General features: G+C 46.9%; 1 protein-coding gene across 1 annotated transcript in view; it reads right to left on the bottom strand.

Annotated features, from left to right (window-relative positions):
- LOC311060681 (protein sidekick-2-like) overlaps positions 1-22,037 on the bottom strand; it is a 216,801-nt gene that overhangs the window by 48,747 nt on the left and 146,017 nt on the right. The window contains exons 36-37 of the mRNA XM_084078960.1: positions 9,457-9,594; positions 6,865-7,077 (exon numbers count right to left, since the gene is read on the bottom strand). Of these exons, the coding sequence (XP_083935086.1) occupies positions 6,865-7,077; positions 9,457-9,594 (351 nt within the window). The remainder of the gene's footprint in view (positions 1-6,864; positions 7,078-9,456; positions 9,595-22,037) is intronic.

The raw sequence follows: 22,037 nt of genomic DNA, 5'->3' as shown, positions 1-22,037 counted from the left end.
TCAAGCCTGAGGTTTCTGGAACTGTTCCAGAGGCGAGGTATCACCATTCAGCCTGCGTCTTGGGGAAGGTCATGTATATCTATGGAGGAATGACCCAAACTCATAGAGTTACTGATGACATGCACAAGATGGACACTGCTACAATGGTCTGGTCTTTAATCAACACCAGAGGAACTCTATCACCTGCTTTAGCATTTCACTCTGCCACCATCATCGGGAAAAAGATGTTTGACCAAAATGTCCGAGTGTTTGACACGCAGACAGACTGCTGGCTGAGCACGCCTTCTGCACGGCTTCTTCCAGAACAACGCTGGTGGCATTCAGCCTTTGCCTACAATGGAGAGCTGTACGTATGTGGTGGCCAGAACTGGAAGGTAAATTTTGGCAAGTCCACAAATTATCTGTGGAGATTCAGTCCAGAGACATTTTCCTGGAAGGGGTTAAGTCCACGGTGAATGGCCCGTTTAGGATGATTGCCAGCTGCTGTTGCATGGTGGGAGATCGTGTCATCCTCTTTGGGGGATTTAAAGAAGGCCCGACACCCAGTGATCACCTGTACATAATAGACTTAAGTCCTAGTCTCAAGACGTTATGCAAGCTAGCGGTTATTCGGTACGGTCTGGATCGGTCAGAACTACCGCATGATGTCAGGTGGGAACTGGCCGTCATGATGACTGAAAAAAATGTGTGTGGTCATCACATGACTCACTTAAAAAAAAACATAACTGTGTTTTTTTTAAGTGCCATAGTCCTATTCATAGGGCTGCACATGCGTCATGTGTTTCGCTAGCCAATCACAGTCCTGAATAGAGTCAACCAATAAAGTCAGCCAATCCCATTACAGCTAGTGGTCATCACACTGATGGAAGCTCACTTAAAGAAAAGTATAGATTTGCATTGAATGTGTAGGGGTTAGGGGTGTAGACTGGTGGCCAATCACGGTGCAGGATTAGTCAATGTCCAAACCTCACATATAGGGGGCGGTTACATCGCCCCAAAAATTGAAAATTCTTTCTCCAGAATTTCCTCCATTCTTATATCCATTTTCATATTATTTGGAGAAAGGGAGAACTCTTTAAAGCTGTGACACGTTAACATAAATTCAACAATATTGTTAGCAAAGATAATTGTGAACCAAAAACAAACAAGCAAAACAGAAAAAAACGTATGATTTACACTGATGATGGTGCTGTCAGAAAAAATCCATTAAAAAAATCTATGACGCCATCAAAGCTGCAGCATCACTTGGAGACCACTCATAGACACAAGAGAAATATCTGTGGAATACTTCCAGCTATGGTCTCAAATCTCTCAGTGGTGTTGTGAGCTTGTAGATCAGCTCTTCTCAGCTGCTGTCCTTTACACCAGTAGTTCTCAAACGTTTTCGCGCCAAGGACCCCCCAAATTGATAATGTATTTGGCCACGGACCCCCATCTGACAAGGTTTTGTGCCAGGGACCCCCAGAAGAGAAGATTTATGTTAAAACAAGAAATGATTAAAAAATGTTAAAACACCTTTTAAGATTTTCCAAAATGTTCAAAAATAGCAGATGTACAAGCTCACAGCGCGGCAGTAAGTGCCCTGCTGTTAGCTTGTATTATCTGCTATTTTTGAATAGCCAAATAAAATATAGATAAAAAGGTTGAAACGGTTGTGATGACCCCCCTGGAATCTTTAGTTTTAAGCACCAGTTTTACGTGACATACAGAAGTATATTTATCTTTTTTAGAGCCTACATTTTCACACAGAGAGCAAAATTTGTGGGCTCCATATGTATGGGCTGAAACTTTGCCCATGATATGGAGATTCTATGACCTCACATTACTTTTTTTCTTTAACCAAGATTTTTATCCCACGATTTTTGTAACCCATATTTGTCACCCGGTGCAAATTGTCTAAGTAATCCTGGGCGTTACACTCCCTCTGCCAGCCTAGGGAGAGCCTAGAGCCGAGCCGAACCTTCAATGCATGAGAGCTAGCAAGCCGCTTCTTATCACCTGACAGGGGGGAGTTTCCCTGGTTAGACGTAGCGCGTGGAAGGAACACGTTTTTCCAATCAGTTCCTTTCCCCTCCATCAGGTGCCCCGGCTGACCAGGGGGAGGCAGTATAGAGACCAGGATTACTGCATGTTTTTGTGAGGGTACCTAACCTAGGAGACACTGGGAGAACATACAAACTCCACACAGACAAGCCCTTTTGCCAACTTCACCTAGGGTATGGGCACTGATGACGCGGAGGAGAGAACACGCCCACAGCGTCCCCGGCGGGAATCGAACCCAGGACCTTCTAGCTGTGAGGCGACAGTGCTACTGACTGCTAACTAGGGATGTCCGATATTATCGGCCTCCCGATATTATCGGCCGATATTAGCATAAAAATTGATATCGGGAAAATATCGGTATCGGTTTTTGAAAAAAAAAAAAATTTTTTTTTTTTTTTTTTTTTTTTTTTGCTTTATAAATAAGTTACAGGAGTTCTTACTGTATATGGTGTGTGTGATATGAAATTTGAGCTTACCCTAATCACAATAATCCCCGCATATATCGGTATCGGTTGATATCGGTATCGGTAATTAAGAGTTGGACAATATCGGTATATCGGTTATCGGTAAAAAAGCCAATATCGGACAACCCTACTGCTAACCTCACATTACTGTGACATCATAGTACCGATGTCATAGAGTCTATGATGTAGGCGGCCGACGTCATATAGACTGGCCTCCAATATAAATGGTAGTGCACGCAATGAAGACTCTTGTTTTGGAGCAGGGTTAACCAGATTCTACTTGAAATACTGTCGGTCTGTCCATGTTGCACTGCACAGTGAAGCTGCGAAATGCCTCACATAATAATGGCTTCAATACTGCTGTTGTTGCCGTGGGATGTAAGGTGTACTCGTTTGAAGGTAGGACGTCAAAGGATCAGATCAGCACGTACGTCTTCAACACAGTGTCCTTAAAATGGAGGGTGTTGCCCCGAGTGACGATTATAAGAGGAGAACATCTCCTTGAGGTTCCCTCCACGCGCCACAGCCACACAGCTGTGCTCATAGGCGGTACTGTCTACATATGGGGGGGAAAGGAGGTGGATGAAGGTGTTCGCGACAAAACGCTTTATGCATTTGATGTCGACACCCACAGATGGGTCAAGCCTGAGGTTTCTGGAACTGTTCCAGAGGCGAGGTATCACCATTCAGCCTGCGTCTTGGGGAAGGTCATGTATATCTATGGAGGAATGACCCAAACTCATAGAGTTACTGATGACATGCACAAGATGGACACTGCTACAATGGTCTGGTCTTTAATCAACACCAGAGGAACTCTATCACCTGCTTTAGCATTTCACTCTGCCACCATCATCGGGAAAAAGATGTTTGACCAAAATGTCCGAGTGTTTGACACGCAGACAGACTGCTGGCTGAGCACGCCTTCTGCACGGCTTCTTCCAGAACACCGCAGGTGGCATTCAGCCTTTGCCTACAATGGAGAGCTGTACGTATGTGGTGGCCAGAACTGGAAGGACAAGTTTGGCAAGTCCACAAATGATCTATGGAGATTCAGTCCAGAGACATTTTCCTGGAAGGAGGTTAAGTCCACGGTGAATGGCCCGTTTAGGATGATGGCCGGCTGCTGTTGCATGGTGGGAGATCGTGTCATCCTCTTTGGGGGACTTAAAGATGGCTATACACCAAACGATGACCTGTACATAATAGACTTAAGTCCTAGTCTCAAGACGCTATGCAAGCTAGCGGTTATTCAGTACGGTCTGGATCGGTCAGAACTACCGCATGATGTCAGGTGGGAGCTGGCCGCCATGATGACTGAAAAAATTAAAATTCTTTCTCCAGAATTTCCTCCATTCTTATTTCCATTTTCCATTATTTGGAGAAAGGGATAGAACTATTTAAGGCTGTGACACGTTAACATGAATTCAACAATATTGTTAGCAAAGATAATTGTGAACCAAAAACAAACAAGCAAAACAGGAAAAGACGTATGATTTACACTGATGATGGTGCTGTCAGAAAAAATCCATAAAAATATCTATGAAGCCATCAAAGCTGCAGCATCTATGAGACAACTCATAGACACAAGAGAAACATCTGTGGAATACTTCCAGCTATAGTCTCAAATCTCTCAGTGGTGTTGTGAGCTTGTAGATCAGCTCTTCTCAGCTGCTGTCCTTTACACCAGTAGTTCTCAAACTTCTTCGCGCCAAGGACCCCCCAAATTGATAATGTATTTGGCCACGGACCCCCATCTGAAAAGGTTTTGTGCCAGGGACCCCCAGATGAGAAGATTTATTTAACCTTTTAAGATCCCCCCCCAAAAAAATAGCAGATTTACAAGCTCGCAGAACGGGACTAAGTTATCCACTGTTAGCTTGTATTATCTGCTATTTTCAATAACCAAATGAAATATAGATACAAAGGTTAAAAAGATTGTGATGACCCCCCTGGAACCTTTCGTTTCCACCAGTTTTCAGTGACAGAGCTGAATTGTTAGAGAGTCACCAATTGCCTCAGGTTCGATTCCAGGCCTGGCCTAGGCTGGCATGGCCAGACTAATGTCACTGAGTAGATATTAGTCTGTAAAGTCCTTGTGGAACCTGCATTTCCGACGGGCAAATTCACTCTTAACTTTTTGTAGGAATCTAGTCATGACCCCAAAACAAATATATTTCTCTACGTGACGTCTGGTGGTTAAAAAGAGAGAGAAGGACAGTTATTAACCCATTAAGACAGGGAACGCATCTGTGTCACTTTAAGATTTATTTGGCAATTCAAAAAAAAATGCAGATCTACAAGCTCATAGGATGTAGATCTGCAATGTTTTTTTTTTTTTTTGTGAAGATGTGTGCGGAAAAAAAAAAAAATGTTTTTATATATATATATATATATATATATATATATATATATATATATATATATATATATATATATATATATATATATATTTAAAGCAAACATTTGTAACTCAAATCTTTGCTTCTGGGGATTCAAAATGTCTAATTTTTGTTTTCTAAAACGTATGTTGCTATAATATCAGTTGCTATAATATCAAACTTTTTCATGTCAAGGACCCCCCAAAATGATATGTATTTGGCCGCCGACCCCCATCTGAAAGTATTTTGTGCCAGGGACCCCCAGAAGCAAGGATTTGCACAAATGTTGACGATTTTTCCAAAAAACGGCAGATCTACAAGCTCATAGCATCTTCTATTTTAGCCCAAATAAATCTTAGAAATGACGCTGATGCGTGTTCCCGGTCTTAATGGATTAAGGACAGAGAGGACGGTGAACCGCTGCCACAGACAAACGAATCATTTCTCAAAGTGTCCTCGTGACTTATTTGATCATATTAGACTGACTGAATCAGATCATCCGTTCTGCGGATGGAATTAAAAAACGGACAAAACATCATCATACCTGTTGCATAACCTTTAAGTGAAAACCTGTGATTTTGGGTGATATCCTTCAGGTTTGTTTTTCAAGAATCCCAATTTTGTCTTAGACTTTTGCAGTGGTGGAAAGTATCTAAGTACATTTACTTAAGTACTGTACTTGAGTACAATTTTGAGGTATTTGTACTTTACTTGAGTATTTCCAATTTCCAATAATTTTACTTCTACTCCGCTAGATCTCAGAGGCAAATATTGTACTTTTACTACACTACATTTACTTGAAAACTTTAGTTACTAGTTACTTTTCAGATATAAACCATGATATAATGAAACATACATAAACCACTTTAGCCTTATTTTATACATAGGCTATTTGAAAATAGCTGATCTACAAGCTCACAACGCGTCGCGATGCGACGCGTTGTGAGCTTATAGATCTGCTATTTTCGAATAGTTTTGTACTTTTACTTTTGGTATTTTAAGTACATTTCGATGCCACTACTTCTGTACTTTTACTCAAGTAATTTTTTAATTCTGGACTTTTACTTGTAACAGAGTATTTTTATATTGCAGTATTGGTACTTTTACTTAAGTAAAGAATTTGAGTATGTGTGTGTGTTAGCCTGATTATCAGCCTGAAGCTGCGTGGAGCTTCAGTCTGAAATTGCCTCCAGTGTCGGCGATTACAAGGGGGAGGGGATTCGAACTTCCCTAAACCAATCACAAGAGATCCACGGATCCGCCTACATCTGACGTCATCGCACGGCTTGCTTTAAGCAGATATTCGCTGATTGGCTTGTCGTTAGCCCCACCCCCACCTCTGACTCTCATTGGACCGTATATATATTTATTCGTTTTTTGTACCGAATAAATCCTAGGTTCACATTTCAACACCAGACCAAGAGGGGCAGTCCACTCAGAGAGTGGGCGGGGTCTATGGTCTGGAACCAGGCTAGTGTGTGTGTGCGTGCGTGAAATCTGACACCACTGTGCTCTGCCGCGTGTCCAGATCCCATAGTCTGAGAGGATGGTGAGTCCTCATTGGCCAATGAGGACTCACCAATGAGGAGCCAAAAAGTGTCGAGAAGTGACGACTAGGTACAGGTCTGTTTATAGACAGGCTGGCTTTTCAAGCCACCCTGTAAAAAAAGGTTCTGATGTTCAGAACGGAGCATGTTTTGCAGGGACGTGCACAGATAGACTCTAGGTGGTGCTTTCTTTTCCCCATTTTTTCAGTTTACAGTATGTAGCCCATGGTGACATCGATCAATTCTGGATTAAAAGCTTATAATATATTAACAATTCCCCAAAATGTGCATTGCAATTTTCTTCTATAAATCTCACACTACTAGCGCAGCCGGCGGTTCCGCGCGCCACGCAAGGTGCCCTTTTTTTTTTACTTGAGCACCTGCCCCTCAAAATGTCTGTGCACGCCACTGATGTTTTGGGTGTGGCTTTACCTTCTCCAGGGCCGGTGGTGATGTTGGCCTCCACCTCGGGCCCGTAGATGAAGGTCTTGGCGCGGATGCGGAAGTTGTAGGTGACGCCGTCCGCCAGGTCCTTGATCTTCAGCCAGAAGGGGCCGCTCCCCTTCACGTCCACCGTCACTATCTTGCTGACTCCTGGGGGGGAGGGGGAGCGGAGACAGTCGGCACAGGAGGCCACTGAGGACTCTGGACAGACACACGTCACATTTAGGAAGGGGGACGTTGTTTTAAAACAAACAAAGCAGGCCGTGCCCAAGCAAAGCAACACGGAGGAGACAAACTCTCATACGCACACAAATCCCACCCAGACACATGGCATACACACGCACAGACACGCACAGACACACACACGGACACACGCACAGACACACACACAGACACACACACAGACACGTGCACTCACGCATTCACAAACCAAGGCTATTATTGTTAACAAAAATTAACTAAATTAATTTATATATATTTTTACTTAACCCATTAAGACTGTGTCATTTTTAGATTGTAACCACTTTAACCATTATCTTATGCTTTGGCTATTCAAAAATAGCAGATATACAAGCTTGTAGATCTGCTATTTTTTGAAAAAATCATGAAAATGTGTGCAAATCTTTGAATATATATATTTTTAAAGGTCACATTTTTAACTCAAATCTTTGCTGCTGGGGGATTCTACAAAATGTCTTCTAAATCCTAACAGGTTTTTGGAAAAAAACGTATGTCGCTTTAATCAGTGGTTCTCAAGCTTTTTCATGTCAAGGACCACCCAATATGATATGTATTTGGCCCGCGTGACCCCCATCTCACAGGGACAGGGACAACATAGGGGGGGGGGGACAACATATTTGCTTGCATATCTACAAGCTCATAGTGCGGCACTCTGTGCCGTGCTATGAGCTTGTATATCTGCTATTTTTGAACAGCCAAATATATCTTGAAATGGCACAGATGCGTTCCCGCTCTTAATGCGTTAAAAGACGACTTCACCCAATTTTAACCTATCTTCTTATAATTGGTCATCACCAATGCTCATGGTAACATGGAACCATTTTTGTCTACTCGGTCTGTGTCTCATAGGAGGGCTGTGGACACTTCAGGAACCCGCCTACCAGTGACTACTGCTAAAATTAACAACGAGGCTTTTGCTAATAAATGCTTCCTTTGTGTATACAAACTAACTAAAAGAGAAATCCTTGGTTTTCATCTTTGTCAGTTTTAAGCCTAGCATTTTTGGGTGTATAGCCTATGTTTATGAAATCTAGCTTCTAGCTTTAGTTGTGCCAGTTTTAACTGGTATTTATTACACACTACCTTGTCTGACCTTTTCAGATTGCATCCCTGGCAAACACCCCATATTATAATACAAAAAATTAAAATGCTAAAACTAATAAAGAACTCAATTAGAAACTAAGCTAAACAAGCAAACATGCTTTAAAAGCTAATGAAAATTGAACTGAAATTTAAAACAAAAAGAAGTCAAAGCAAAATAAAAATGTAATCAAAACTAATGAAAACAAAATGCCTTGGGGCGAGTGCACGCATGCACGCACGCACACACACGCACGCACGCAAACACACACGCGCACACACACACGCACACACACACACACACACACACACACACACACACACACACACACACACACACACACACACACACACACACACACACACACACTCACAGAGCAGGAATGGTGTTAGAGATGGCAAACATAGTTAAACGTTTCTGTCATTCTGTCAAGTTATTATGCAGCAGTGAATTATGTTTTTAGGCTGTACGCCAGAGAGGATTGTGATGAGTCGTGTTCAAGAGCAATGGGGAGGTCGTTCGAGGTCATGGTCGATGGTTAGCTTAGCTCATTAGCTTAGGATGAATACACACTCCGTTTGATTTGAGTCTAAACATTGATTGAAAGACGTGATTAACAACAATAATAATTATTCATATTCAGGTATTTTAGTGTGCATTAACCCTTGTGGTGGTACAAGCAGCCGTTTTTAGCAGGTAAAGGTGTGGGGGAAAAAAACAGGGTTCGATTTGCCGGGAGGATGGGGGTGGGGTGGGGTTCATACCTCTGTTTTGGATATGTTTTATCCTTGCTTCTGGTCAGTCTGAATTAAATATTATGTTTGGTATTATCACAATTAAAACAAATGCATGTTAACCACATTAACCCTGCCGTCACTATTTTGGGCAATTCTTCTAAATTTGGCATAATTAGTCAAACATTTTCAAAATGTATTATTTTTTTTTTGTATTATTCAAAAATAGTGAAAAAAGCAGATCTAAAAGCTCACAAAGTGTAGGTGGAAACTTCATACTGTACGTCCAGAACTGTTACTTTTCAAGATAAAAAAAAAATATATATATATATTGCCAAAATAGCAGATAAGAAGAAACACCAAAAGTCAGAATATGGAAATAAGAGGTTTCTGCCCAACAACAACGATATAGCTAGGGCTCAAGTGGTTAAAATGTTCCCTCCCCCTCTTGTCATCTTTACAAATGGAACCCTGGGTAAAAAAAAACGCTTATAAAAGGGGGGTGGGGGGGGGGGGGGGTCTTACCGTCTACGGGCGTGCAGGGCTCATAGACCAGGCGGTAGCCCTCCAGGATGCCGTTGGGGTAGGTGGGCTCGCCCCAGGACACGTTGACCGAGGTGGTGGTCAGCTCGCTGAAGTGGATGAAGCTGGGGGCGCTGGGGGCTGCGCCGCAAAAACAAACAAACAAGCAGAGTTCAAATGGTCACACTTGACAGAAGGGGAAATGATCAATAAAAAAACACAAGCTGGTCATAAGACAGATTTTTTTGGGGGGGGGGGGGGGGGGGGGGAGTTGCTGAGCACAGATGCTCATTTTTCAGCAAAGCCCTGCTCACACACGCTAAAACCATGGGAGCTGACCAGTACAACAAGTAAAACCATACTCTCTAGTGATGAGCGGGCCGACCCGTAACCCGCGGGTCCCGCGGTTCAACCCGCGGCGTGGGTGGGTCGAGTCAGGATTTCAGAGGCAATTATGCGGGCTGTGGGTGAGCGGGTCAGCCGCTCTCACACGCAAAAAAAATAAATAAATCACATGCTCTTGTTTTGTCTTCATTCCTAATAAGAATAAGAATAATAACAATAAAACAGTTTGAATACATTTGGGGTGTATACTTGATTCTTTTCTAACCTTCATGATTTTACAGAATTATAGGTACGACCCACGGGGATCAACCCGCCCCGCGAGCCATAGATTTATATATGGGTTCGCGGGGCACATCACTACTACTCTCCTTCAAAACTGCCCTAAAAGTGTACCTTCAGGTGGCTGCAATTCGAAACTGGCCCCTGTAAAACCTAGCCGCCTTTACTTATTTTTAAACTGTTTATATGATGTTCTGCATAGTAGTGTATATCTGTCTGTCATTTAACGTCACTATGAATTGAGTACATAAGGACCCCAATTGAAACAAACGTGCGCGCACACACATCCGCCCGTGAGTCTTCGGTATACGAGCGCGGCGGTTTAGCCGACCCATTCATTAAAGCTTCACCTGATAAAGCGCAGAGGAAGCTACGAGCATCAATCACGGTTGTAAAAGTTTTAAAAGGCAAAAACACAGCTGTATAGATGTATATTTGTGAACTTATAACTCGTGAGAGAGAGGCTATTCATTCATGTCCGTGTCCTGGGGTTATGTTTGTTCCACGTGGAACCGATAATAATAACTGCGACAGCTTTTGTTTTGCGGTTTCTTTTATCGGAGCCAGATGGACGTACTCAAGAGCCTGGAACACGGAAAAATACGTGTGCAAAGAAGTATTTACAGTATATACAGTACATAATAAAGTGCATAGCGTCACTGTTGCTGTCAGCTCACAGTTGTGAGCTTGTAGATCTGCAATTTTCACAATTTAAGTGTGTTTCCTCAGAATCTCGGAGAAACAGGCATGCAAACAGCCCCGAGGTGAAAAATGTGACAACGTGTTGTTCTTTTTCGGGTCAGGTGTCACACAATTGCCCTATTTGGATTCAAAACGGCTATTGTAGCTGAAAAGCTATACAAGTTTGCATGTCTGAGAGAAAACACACACACGCGCGCACACACACACACACACACACACACACACACACACACACACACACACACACACACACACACACACACACACACACACACACACACACACACACACACACACACACACACACACACACACACACACACACACACACACACACACACACCACCCATGTTGTTGCACTCGAGTGTGTAGCTGCAAAACAAATACCACGACAGATCTGCAAATAGTACTTGACCCCGACCCGGGTCATGTGAGTGCAGCATTCACCGGGGGGGCCCGGGGGTCCGGGGCCGGGATGGCCCAGGGGGAGGGGGGGGGGGTCTGCGATTGAGGGCCACGCTATACAGTCGGACGGGGCTTGTGACACTGCTGTGCTTTGGGACACAGCTGGCCTCGTTGTCTTTTAAAGCGCTCGAGCACGAGTGGAGACGATCCCAGCAGAAACAAAAGCCCCCTTTGTCCGACCGGGGAAAAAAAGAGAAAGAAACTCTGGCTATCTATCGAACTAGTCTCTCTCTCTCTCTCTCTCTCTCTCTCTCTCTCTCTCTCTCTCTGTCTGTCAGTGAAACGAGCCAATAAGAGGCCCTCCTCCTCCCCTCCACTAACTCATGGGACACTAAACACACCAAAAACTGTAACAAGGGAAAGAAAAAAAAAACACAACAACTATTTATGAGGGGGAGTTTATGGATGAATAAGTCATTTGAAAATGAATGTACAACAGGAAGGAAGAGAGGGGGGGGGTGGGGGGGTTAAAGGAAGAGCAGCGTGCCAAATGTCCTCCAGTGCTATTCAACCCCCTGAGTCAGAAAGAACACGAGAGAGACAGACAGATTGACAGAGAGAGAGAGAGAGAGAGAGAGAGAGAGAGAGAGAGAGAGAGAGAGAGAGAGAGAGAGAGAGAGAGAGAGAGAGAAACTTACAGCAACCATTTCAGCCCTTTATGCATTTGAAAATAGCCCATCTACAAGCTCACAATGAGTCGCATCGCATCTGCTATTTTCAAAACATTGTTTAAAACATTTGAAAACTTGTGAAATGGGACCTTCTGCATAATGAGTACTTTCTACTTTTGGTACTTTAAGTACATTTTGATACCAATACCCATACTTTTGTACTTTTACTCAAGTACATTTTGAACTCCGGACTTTTTCTTGTAACGGAGTATTTCTACATTGCAAAAGAGAGAGAGAGAGAGAGAGAGAGAGAGAGAGAGAGAGAGAGAGAGAGAGAGAGAGAGAGAGTGAGAGGCCAAGGAACCACTGGGTTCTTTGAGATGATGATGATGATGATGACCTGAAAAGTCCCTCATCAACATTCTTCACACTGTCTACACCAGTAAAGTCTTCAGTGATTTATTTAACCACGCCAACCCTATAGCGCCCCCATTCTGGGGGCGAGCATTCGGCCACAGAATAGCCGATCTACAAGCTAGCTTATAGATCGTCAATTTTGGACAAAGACATTTGGTATAGAGCAGGGGATCTTCAACAGGGGGTCCGGGACCCCTAGGGGGTCCTCAGAGCTACTATAGGGGGTCCGCCCATTCTTTGTGTGATATGATTTATTTTCTATACATTAACCACTTGAACCCTAGCATCCCTTTTCTGAGGAGAACTTTAGACAAAAATAGCAGATCTACAAGCTCACAACGCCTCGCGCTGCGAGGCGCTGTGAGCTTGTAGATCTGCTATTTTTGGCAAAGAGGTATAGGTGTAGAGGGGAAAAAAAGAGCAAACCAAGTAAAAAAAAACAAAAGTCTAATCTGAAACACAATGTTATACAATTATAGAGGGGGTCCCTGCTTCATCTCTCTCTCAGCTGGGGGTCCTTGGCCTGAAAAACGTTGAAGACCCCTGGTGTAGAGGGAAACAAGTTGGGGCCTGTAGTAATACGCCTTTGGGGTTTTAACTCTTTGACTGCTCGTCATATTTTGCAATTGATCACAACGCCGACGACGAGCTGTGCGTTTTCGGTGTTTTTTACGATAGAGGCCGCTCTGCCGCAGCCTGAGAATGATCCCATGGGATCAACCAAGAAGAAGAACACCCAGATATCACGTGATCGCAACAAAATGAAGCTGCGGTTTCGTGTAAGTGTTATAGGATCTATAAAAGTACATTTCTACTTCATTCCTCCTGACCGCCAGAGGCAGTGTTTTCAACACCTGGATATTCATCGCGCGCTCGCGCATAGGTCGAATATTAATACCAACAAAGTCACTCGTGACCTGTGTACGCGCACGTCACCTATATAGGTACGGTGTACACAGCGATCATCCTCTTTCATCTTTTCGCCTCCGGAGCGTAGGTCGATTAACTACTGCAGCTGCGCTTGGAGCCTTGCAACCAACGGTTGGCGCTACGGACTACGGTTCCGTCCTCCAGAGGCTGCGTAGCCTGCTTTATATATTGGATTACCCCGTTCATAGGGGCATCGGAAGGAACCGAAAAGAGAGAAAAAAGGACAAAGAAAAAGAAAGGACGCGTATAGGAGCAGCCCTGCAGCTGTGGCGGCTGCTTGCTAGCACTGGAGCTAACGACACTAGCATCGTGAGCTTTCCCCCTCCACTGTTGTTGTTTGTGACACGGAGTAGCGTGGAGCCATAGCCGTGCATTGGCGACGGTGAGTGTGTGTTTACAGAAATACGAATAAAGGAATAGTAGGATTAGCGTTGGGGGCGTTTCGCCCTGCCGCTTTTGATGCCCAGTGTGTTATTATACCGTTAGCAATTAGCATTGGGGTGTCTCTTGCTCCATTGTTGCTGGTCGCTGGACAGGAATAGAAATAAAATAAAAGAAAGCTGCCGCTTCTGAGGGACCGCGGTACGCGGCCCAGTGTATTAGTACACCGTCAGTAATTAGCATTGGGGGTGTCTCTCGCTCCATTGTTGCTGGTCGCTGGACAGGAATAAAAATAAAATAAAAGAAAGCTGCCGCTTCTGAGGGACCGCGGTACGCGGCCCAATGTATTAGCACACCGTTAGCAATTAGCATTGGGGGTGTCTCTCGCTCCACTGTTGCTGGTCGCTGGACAAAGGAGAAAAAAAAAAGGGAAGGAGGACTAGCGTTGAGGGTGTTTCTCGCCCTGCCGCTTGGATATATACCGCAAGCATTGGGGGTGTGTCTCGCCCCGCTGCTGCTGGTCGCTGGACAACAATAGAAATAAAATAATAATAAGGATTAGCATTGGGAGTGTGTTTCGCTCTGCCGCTTTTGAGGGACCGCGGCCCACTGTTATTATTATACCGTTAGCCTCTGCTGCTGCTTGGCGCTGGCAATGTACGCCATCTGTAACACGTGCTCGGCTGTTCTGGGATCAGAGGATGGCCATGACCTATGCCCACACTGTCTTGGCATTGGGCACCTGAGGCAAGCCTTGACAGAGGACGCTTGCACTAATTGCGGTACCATGTCTTTCACTGAGAGGGAAGAAAGGTTGGCTATGGCTGAGGAGGACACCCAGGTGCCTCCCTCAGGAATGCCGGTATTGAGCCCTGTAAGGGGTAGTTCTAAGCGCCAGCGCCTATGTACTGAGACCTCAGGCGCCGAGAAGAGACGTAGGGAGGATCCGTTGTCTCGCAAAGTGGACACATTGACCTCTGAGTTTGCTCAAATTAAGGCTCTTCTTCTCAAACTGCAGCCTGTGGCTCCCCGCACTGATGCTGTGGCCCCGGCGTCTCCACTCCAGAGCGGAGATGGGGACTATGACCATGATACTGTCAATGTTGCTGATCAACATGAGGACGATGCGATGTCTATTGCAGCCTCGGACTCCCAGTTTGCGTCCGGAACGGCAGGGCATGAGGACCTAGAAGAAGAGGGCGGGTCCCCCACCCACTCAGTGGCAGGCTCTCAGGGGTCTGGAGCAGATGCTCATGGGCCTGGGTTCAATGCAGCTAGGGAGGCCATTCAGTTGGCCTTGTCACAGCTTGGGCTGGATGCCCCCCCTGGGGAGGCCCCCCCTCCTAATGCCTTCTTCAGGCACGCTCAGCAGTCCTCTTTCAGTGTGCCACCGTCTGAGGACTTCATCAAGGAGCTTCAGCGATGTTGGTCGGATCCCAGGGCCAAGGCCGGTCTCCACCTGTCACGAGACTGCAGGACCTTGGCGGCCATGGACAAAGCGGGGGAACATGGGTTAGACCACGTGCCGGCTATGGACCCTGCCATTGCATCCTTAATACTGTCCCCAGATGAGGCCCTCAGACCAGATGCTCGTTGTCCACGAGCACAATGCAGGGTCACCGATGACTACCTCACTAGGAGCTACGATATAGCAGCCCGGGCGGCGCGTATCGGAAATTCTCTTTCCCACCTTATACTTGCCCTAGACCAGTCCCTCCGCACGGCGGGGGGTAATGCCCCGTCACAGAGCCTGAGTGACGCCTCACTCCACGCTTTCGCTTATATGACGAGGGAACTTGGCAGACTGATGTCCACCCTGACTTTGGCCCGGCGCCAGGTGTGGCTCGCCCAGGCCCCATTGTCGGAAGGGTGCAGGAGGACACTCCGCACACTGCCTGTCATTCCGGGCCAGATGTTTGGGCCCGCAGCTCAAGAGGCCTTGGAGCGCAGTGTTCAAGCGAACAAGTCCAGGCGCCAGTTTGCGGACTTACGCCCAGCACCGCCACCTCAGCATAGACGCACGGGTACTCCGTACCCTGCAGCCAGGGGCCAGAGCTCCTCGGGAGCCAGACGTCCCTTTCCGAGGCAGGGCCAACCCGAACAGGGCCCCCAACAGCCTTCATTCCGGCCGCCCACAGGCAGGGCTCCTAGGCGTGGGGCCCCTGCCAGCCGATCCTCTAAACCATTTCAGGACCAGGGGGGTCGGAGGTGACTCTCCCGACCCGGGCCCCAGCCGGTTCACCCCGCAACATCTCAGCCGCTGGGAAGCCTTGACTTCAGACCCTTGGGTGGTGACAACGCTGTCCAAGGGTTACAGGATTCAATTCAGACGTCGGCCCCCAAGTTTCACAGGGGTACGAATGACGGTGGTCGACGACCCGCTGAGGTCTCAAGCCCTCAGCCGGGAGATTTCAGAGCTCCTAGAGAAGAGAGCCATAGAGTATGTACCTGGTTCAGCTCAGCTAAGAGGGTTCTACTCCATTTATTTCCTTATTCCGAAGAGGGACGGCAGCCTTCGGCCGATCCTCGACCTCAGGCAGTTGAATCAGTACCTGAAGGTTTTTCGTTTCCGAATGCTGCGCACAGTGGATGTTCTCCAGGCTGTGTCAGAAAACGATTGGTTCACAAGCATCGACCTGAAAGATGCTTATTTTCATGTGCCAATAGCACCACACCACAGACAGTTTCTCCGCTTTGCTTTCAAGGAGCGGGCTTATCAGTTCCGGGTGCTCCCATTCGGGCTCTCTCTCGCCCCCCGGATCTTCACCAGATGCGTAGCGGCGGCGCTTGCTCCGCTGCAAGCCAGAGGCATGCGGATCCTCCCGTATTTAGACGATTGGCTGGTATGTGCTTCGAACCAAGAGCAGGCACTCAGCGATACGTCCACCCTCCTGGCCCATGCCGCTCAGCTAGGGCTCACGGTGAATCTCGCCAAGAGCTCTCTGGCTCCCAGTCAAACCACTGTGTTCATCGGCATCGCCCTCAACTCAGTTTCAATGCGGGCCTGCCCCTCCCCGCGGAGAGTGGAGGATATTGTGGGCCTTGTTGCTCGTGTACGGGGGAGTACAAGGCTGACATACGGCCTGCTCCTTCGTTTGCTGGGCACATTGATTGCGGCATCCGCAATTGTGCCCCTGGGACTCCTTTCGTTGCGCCCCCTGCAGCTGTTGGTCAACGGCTTAGGCCTCGACCCCAAGAGGCACCAGAAGAGGCTGGTGAGGAACTCCAGCCAGTGCCGTGGGCTGCTAGAACCCTGGAGAAGGAGGGCGAGTCTGTGCCGGGGCGTCGCCATGGGCTCACTACCCTCTCGCCGGGAGATAGTGGTGACGGATGCATCTCTCTCAGGCTGGGGGGCTGTGTGGAATCACAGGACAGTCAGAGGAACCTGGGCCGCTCAGCAGGGACTACATATAAATGCACTGGAGCTCCGCGCAGTGTACTTAGCCCTCAAACATTTCCTTCCAGCCTTGGAAGGGAAACATGTCCTTGTCCGATCAGACAATACGTCAACGGTCTACCATGTGAACCATCAGGGAGGTGTCAGGTCCAGGCAGTCTCTGCAGGAGGCTCAGAGACTTCTTCAGTGGGCTTTTCCTCGCCTTGCCAGTCTCAGGGCAGTACATCTGCCAGGTGTTCACAACCAGGCTGCAGATATGCTTTCTCGCCAGAGTCCTCCTCCAGGCGAGTGGAGATTGGACCCCTCAGTGGTCCAGGAGATCTGGGAGAGGTACGGGAGAGCAGAAGTGGATCTGTTTGCTTCGAGCACATCAACACACTGTCGACTGTGGTTCTCCCTGTCGGATCCAACCAGTCCATTGGGGCAGGACGCATTAGCCTACCCATGGCCCCTAGACTGCCTCTTGTACGCATTCCCTCCAATTCCACTGCTCGGGCTGACACTTCACAGAATCGCCACATGCGGTCACACGGTGCTGCTGGTGGCTCCATACTGGCCGGGGAGGATATGGTTTCCCATGATCCGACGGCTTCTCAACGGAGCACCTTGGCCTCTCCCATCGAGGCCGGATCTCCTGTCGCAAGTAGGGGGCCGCATTTGGCATCACCAGCCAGATCGGCTCCAGCTTCATGTTTGGCCCCTGAGAGGCCGGGTTCACTGATGAACTCCTGCGACCAGGCGGTTGTCCATACCTTGCTTAACGCTCGTGCACCCTCCACTAGAGCGCTGTACTCTAACCGATGGAAATTGTTCCGTAGTTGGTGTGAGGGCCAACAGGCGGATCCAGTCATGTGCTCGGTACCAATGCTGCTCCGCTATCTACAGACTTTGCTGGATAAGGGGCTCTCAGCCTCTACAATGAGGGTGTATGTTGCCGCCATTTCGGCTCAGCATGGGCTGGTGGACGGTCGTACTGTGGGATCTCATCCTTTGGTGAGTCGCTACCTGAAGGGGGCTCTGAGATTGCACCCCCCGCATGTCACTCGGGTGCCCTCGTGGGACTTGCCTACGGTCCTAGAAGCACTGTGTTCTCCGCCGTTCGAGCCGCTGGAGCGGGCTCATCTCAGGTGGCTGTCGGTTAAAACCGCCTTCCTCCTCGCCATTACATCTGCCAAGCGAGTGGGAGAACTCCAGGCCCTGTCTGTCGCTAGGGACTGTTTGAGGTGGGCTTCGGATGGGTCGGGGGTTACTATGTGGCCCAACCCCTCCTTTCTTCCTAAAAGGCTGTCAGCCTTCCATATCAACCAGCCTGTCGGATTGACGGCTTATGCCCCACAGCCAGGAACGGAGGGATCGCATCCTGATGGTGGGTTGCTGTGCCCCATCCGGGCCCTGAGGCAGTATGTGGACGTGACTTCTGTGTTTCGGAAGTCGGACGCACTGTTTCTCTGTTATGGAGGGCACAGGAAAGGGTGTGCTCTGTCCAAACAACGACTTTCTCACTGGATTGTTGATGCCATTCTGCAGGCCTACGAACGCAAGGGTTTGCCTGTTCCTCCTGTGAGATGTCATTCGACCAGGAGCGTGTCCACCTCCTGGGCTGCATTGAGGGGTGTCCCACTGGCTGACATATGTGCTGCAGCAGCGTGGGCTTCCTCCTGCACGTTTGCCCGCTTCTATAGGGTGAACGTGGCCGCCCCTCATCCCGTGGCGATGGCGGTGCTGTCGGCCTCTTCAACCTGCAACTGATGGTCAGGTAAGGGCAGGTTCCTCGTGACTATGTTGGTATTAGTCATCCAGGTGTTGAAAACACTGCCTCTGGCGGTCAGGAGGAATGAAGTAGAACGAGAGTTATGCATATAACTAAGGTTCTACGAATTCCGGATGACCGCCAGAGTTGACTGTCACTCGGAATCTCATTCTCGACGAAAAGATTTCAAGAGGATGATCGCTGTGTACACCGTACCTATATAGGTGACGTGCGCGTACACAGGTCACGAGTGACTTTGTTGGTATTAATATTCGACCTATGCGCGAGCGCGCGATGAATATCCAGGTGTTGAAAACACTGCCTCTGGCGGTCATCCGGAATTCGTAGAACCTTAGTTATATGCATAACTCTCGTTTTCTCCCGTTGTTCTTTGGCGAAAGCAAGCCACATTCAACTGCCCATAACTATGGAATGGATCGATGTGAAAAAAATTATACTCTATGATTTTTCAAAGGTTAGTAAAAAAACGCTCGGAATCGCTAGCAGTGGCTCGACACTCTTCTGAAAAACTCTGGCAGTTAAAGAGTTAACTATACTGGGTTTAAGCAGTTAATTGTGGTTACATGTAGACACTCTGGGAGTGTACTGCTAATGTTGTTTGGCATGCCGACAGCAACAATTACCGTCATCTTCACATTCAAGCTTACAATGGCCTTTTTTTATTCTTACTTTTTCCCCTGCAGTGTAAACATCCCAGATTGAGAGTTCTTGTTTTCTCCCCCAATGGTGGGATTCATGAGTTTTTTTCCCCTTCTATTCTCTGTTTCCCATACAAAGCATGTCACCAAAATGCATACTACGCTGCCACCAACATGTGGAATGCCCTATACCAACAGCCAATGGTGGAAAAAGTACTCATTGTTTTGTACGTATAAGTAAATACTGCAATGTAGAACTACTCTGTATCACATTGTATCAAAATTAAAGTACCAAAAGTAAAGGTACTCATTATGCAGAATGTCCCATTTCAACATACGTTTGTTGTTTTTTTTTGGGGAGGGGGGGGGTGAATGCCTGTGAATTATCCAAGCACCACCGAAGAAGAGTACACCCAGAAATCACGTGACCTCAAAAAAAAAAAAGCTAGCCTCCTTTCATGCTAAAGGATTCACAAAAGTTTTTCTTCCTGTTGTTTTCTGCTTGTTTATCATAAAAAACATTTAAACAGCCATAGCTCTGGAATGGAGGATCGCGGCTGGCCAGTGTTTTTCCCCCCGATTCTACCGGACCCCCGAGATGGTAATGCGCCAATTTCCGTGAGGAGGGCGGTCACGGAGAATATTCCATGATTTTTGAGCGGTGTAGCCGCTCCTATAAGTGGGTTTGGGACCCATCCGTGGTGAAAGTTGTTCTTTCCGTCGTGAAAATTTGTCTTTCGCTGTACTGTGATTGGCTGACTCTATTCACACCCTTTGCTCAGTACTGTGATTGGCTAGCGAGATGCATGATTAAATTAATAACCTATAAATATCACCACGCACTTAGAAAAAAAAGAACACTTTTTTTTTTAAGTGAGCTTCCATCACTGTGATGACCAGTGACCACTGTTGTTTTTAATTGACACCGCTCACTTCACACTGGGTGTGATTTTTATAGTAAAGTGGAGTTTTCGCTGGCAAGGGGACCGGATACGGTTTAATTAATCAATTCATTCCTAGCAGTAAATGAGTTAATTTGTATGTTTTAGTAGACCGTTTCTGTCTTTCTCTTTCTGTTGGTTGTCATGGCTGCCAGTTCCCACCTGACGTTGTGTGGGAGTTCCGACCGCTCCAGACCGTACCGAATAACTGCCAGCTTGCATAACGTCTTAAGACTAGGACTCAAGTCCAATATGTGCAGGTCATTGGGTCCACCAAAAGACACCATACGATCTCCCACCATGCAACAGCACCTATTGATCATCTTAGACGGGCCTTTCCCCTTGGGTTCAACCTTCTTCCAGGAGAAGGTGTCCGGATTGAATTTCCACATATCACTGAGGTAGGCGCCCCCCCATTTGAATATGTGGCTTTCACCACCATATATGTACAGCTCTCCGTTGTAGGCAAAGGCTAAATGACTAAAGCGTGTTTGTGGACGAGGACATGCAGAAGAAGGTGTGCTCAGCCAGCAGTCGCTCTCTGTGTCAAACACTCTGATGTCATAGGGGCAGAAAAACCCGCTCCCCCCAAATACAAACATCTTTGTCCCGATGATGGTGGCAGAGTGATATTCTGAAACAGGTGGCGGAGTGCCTCTGGTGTTAATTAAAGACCAGACCATTGTGGAGGTGTCCAACTTGTAGATGTCATTACTGCATCGTTCAATGTTGCTCCGTCCTCCATGGATATACATGACCTTCCCCAAGACACAGGCGGAGTGGTCCCATCTCGCTTCTGGAACGGCCCCGGAAATCTTAGGCCTGAACCATCTGTGGGTGTCGACGTCAAATGCATAAAGCCCGATGGAGTAAGCAGTCCCTCCCCAGAAGTAGATGATATCTTCTATCAGCACAGCTGTAAAGCCTTGTCCGGAAGGAACCTCGGGGGGACGTTCTCCTCTTCCGTTTGTCATTGGGGGCAACTTCTTCCAGCATAAAGACACTGTGTTGAAGACACTCACTTCAAGTTGAGCCATGTTGTCATAACGGAACCCTCCAAAGGAGTACACCTTGTTCTCCACTGCAACAACAACAAAATGATTGTCCTGTTCTCGTGCTGCACTCGGATGCGGTGTCCAGCAGAACATTTCTCACACTAATAGTTTAAGTCTTGCTCTGTAAACGTAGAGTCCTAATGTGGACTATCGCTTAAATTGGTTCCACAAATGTCTCACAAAGTTTGACAAATCCACAAAGCAGATGAGTTGGGTTGGCCGATCGAGGAAGGGATGACTGTTGATAGAGAATTGATCTCCAGCTAAATCCAGGTCCAGGCAGGTTGTGGTAATCCTCTCTGTTACACAGCAGGCACTCTGTTCAGCAGTGTTGACGATAACCTCAACTATAAACAGGTGGACTTTTCGTCAAAAGTTGCTGAATGATGCTTTGTTTAGTTGTCATTTAATTTTAAAGGAAATGGTTGTGATGACAAAATTGTGATGTTGTTGCTTGATGTCATAATGTAGAATACCCAATGACAATACTCAAACTGACAGAATGTCAACACGTCATTAAACACATCACCCGGACGTCCCTATTTTGGACTTTTCCTTATAGTCCGACATTTTTAAACATTTTCAAAGCTATCATATGACGCCAAGATGCTGTGTTGTGAGCTTTAAGAGAGACGGAGAGAGACAGCAGCAG

This window comes from Gymnoscopelus microlampas (genome assembly GCF_963454915.1).
Source record: "Gymnoscopelus microlampas genome assembly, chromosome: 14".
Lineage (NCBI taxonomy): Eukaryota > Metazoa > Chordata > Actinopteri > Myctophiformes > Myctophidae > Gymnoscopelus > Gymnoscopelus microlampas.
The sequence above is the reverse complement of the archived record's forward strand: the minus strand, read 5'-3'. Positions and strand labels throughout refer to the sequence as shown.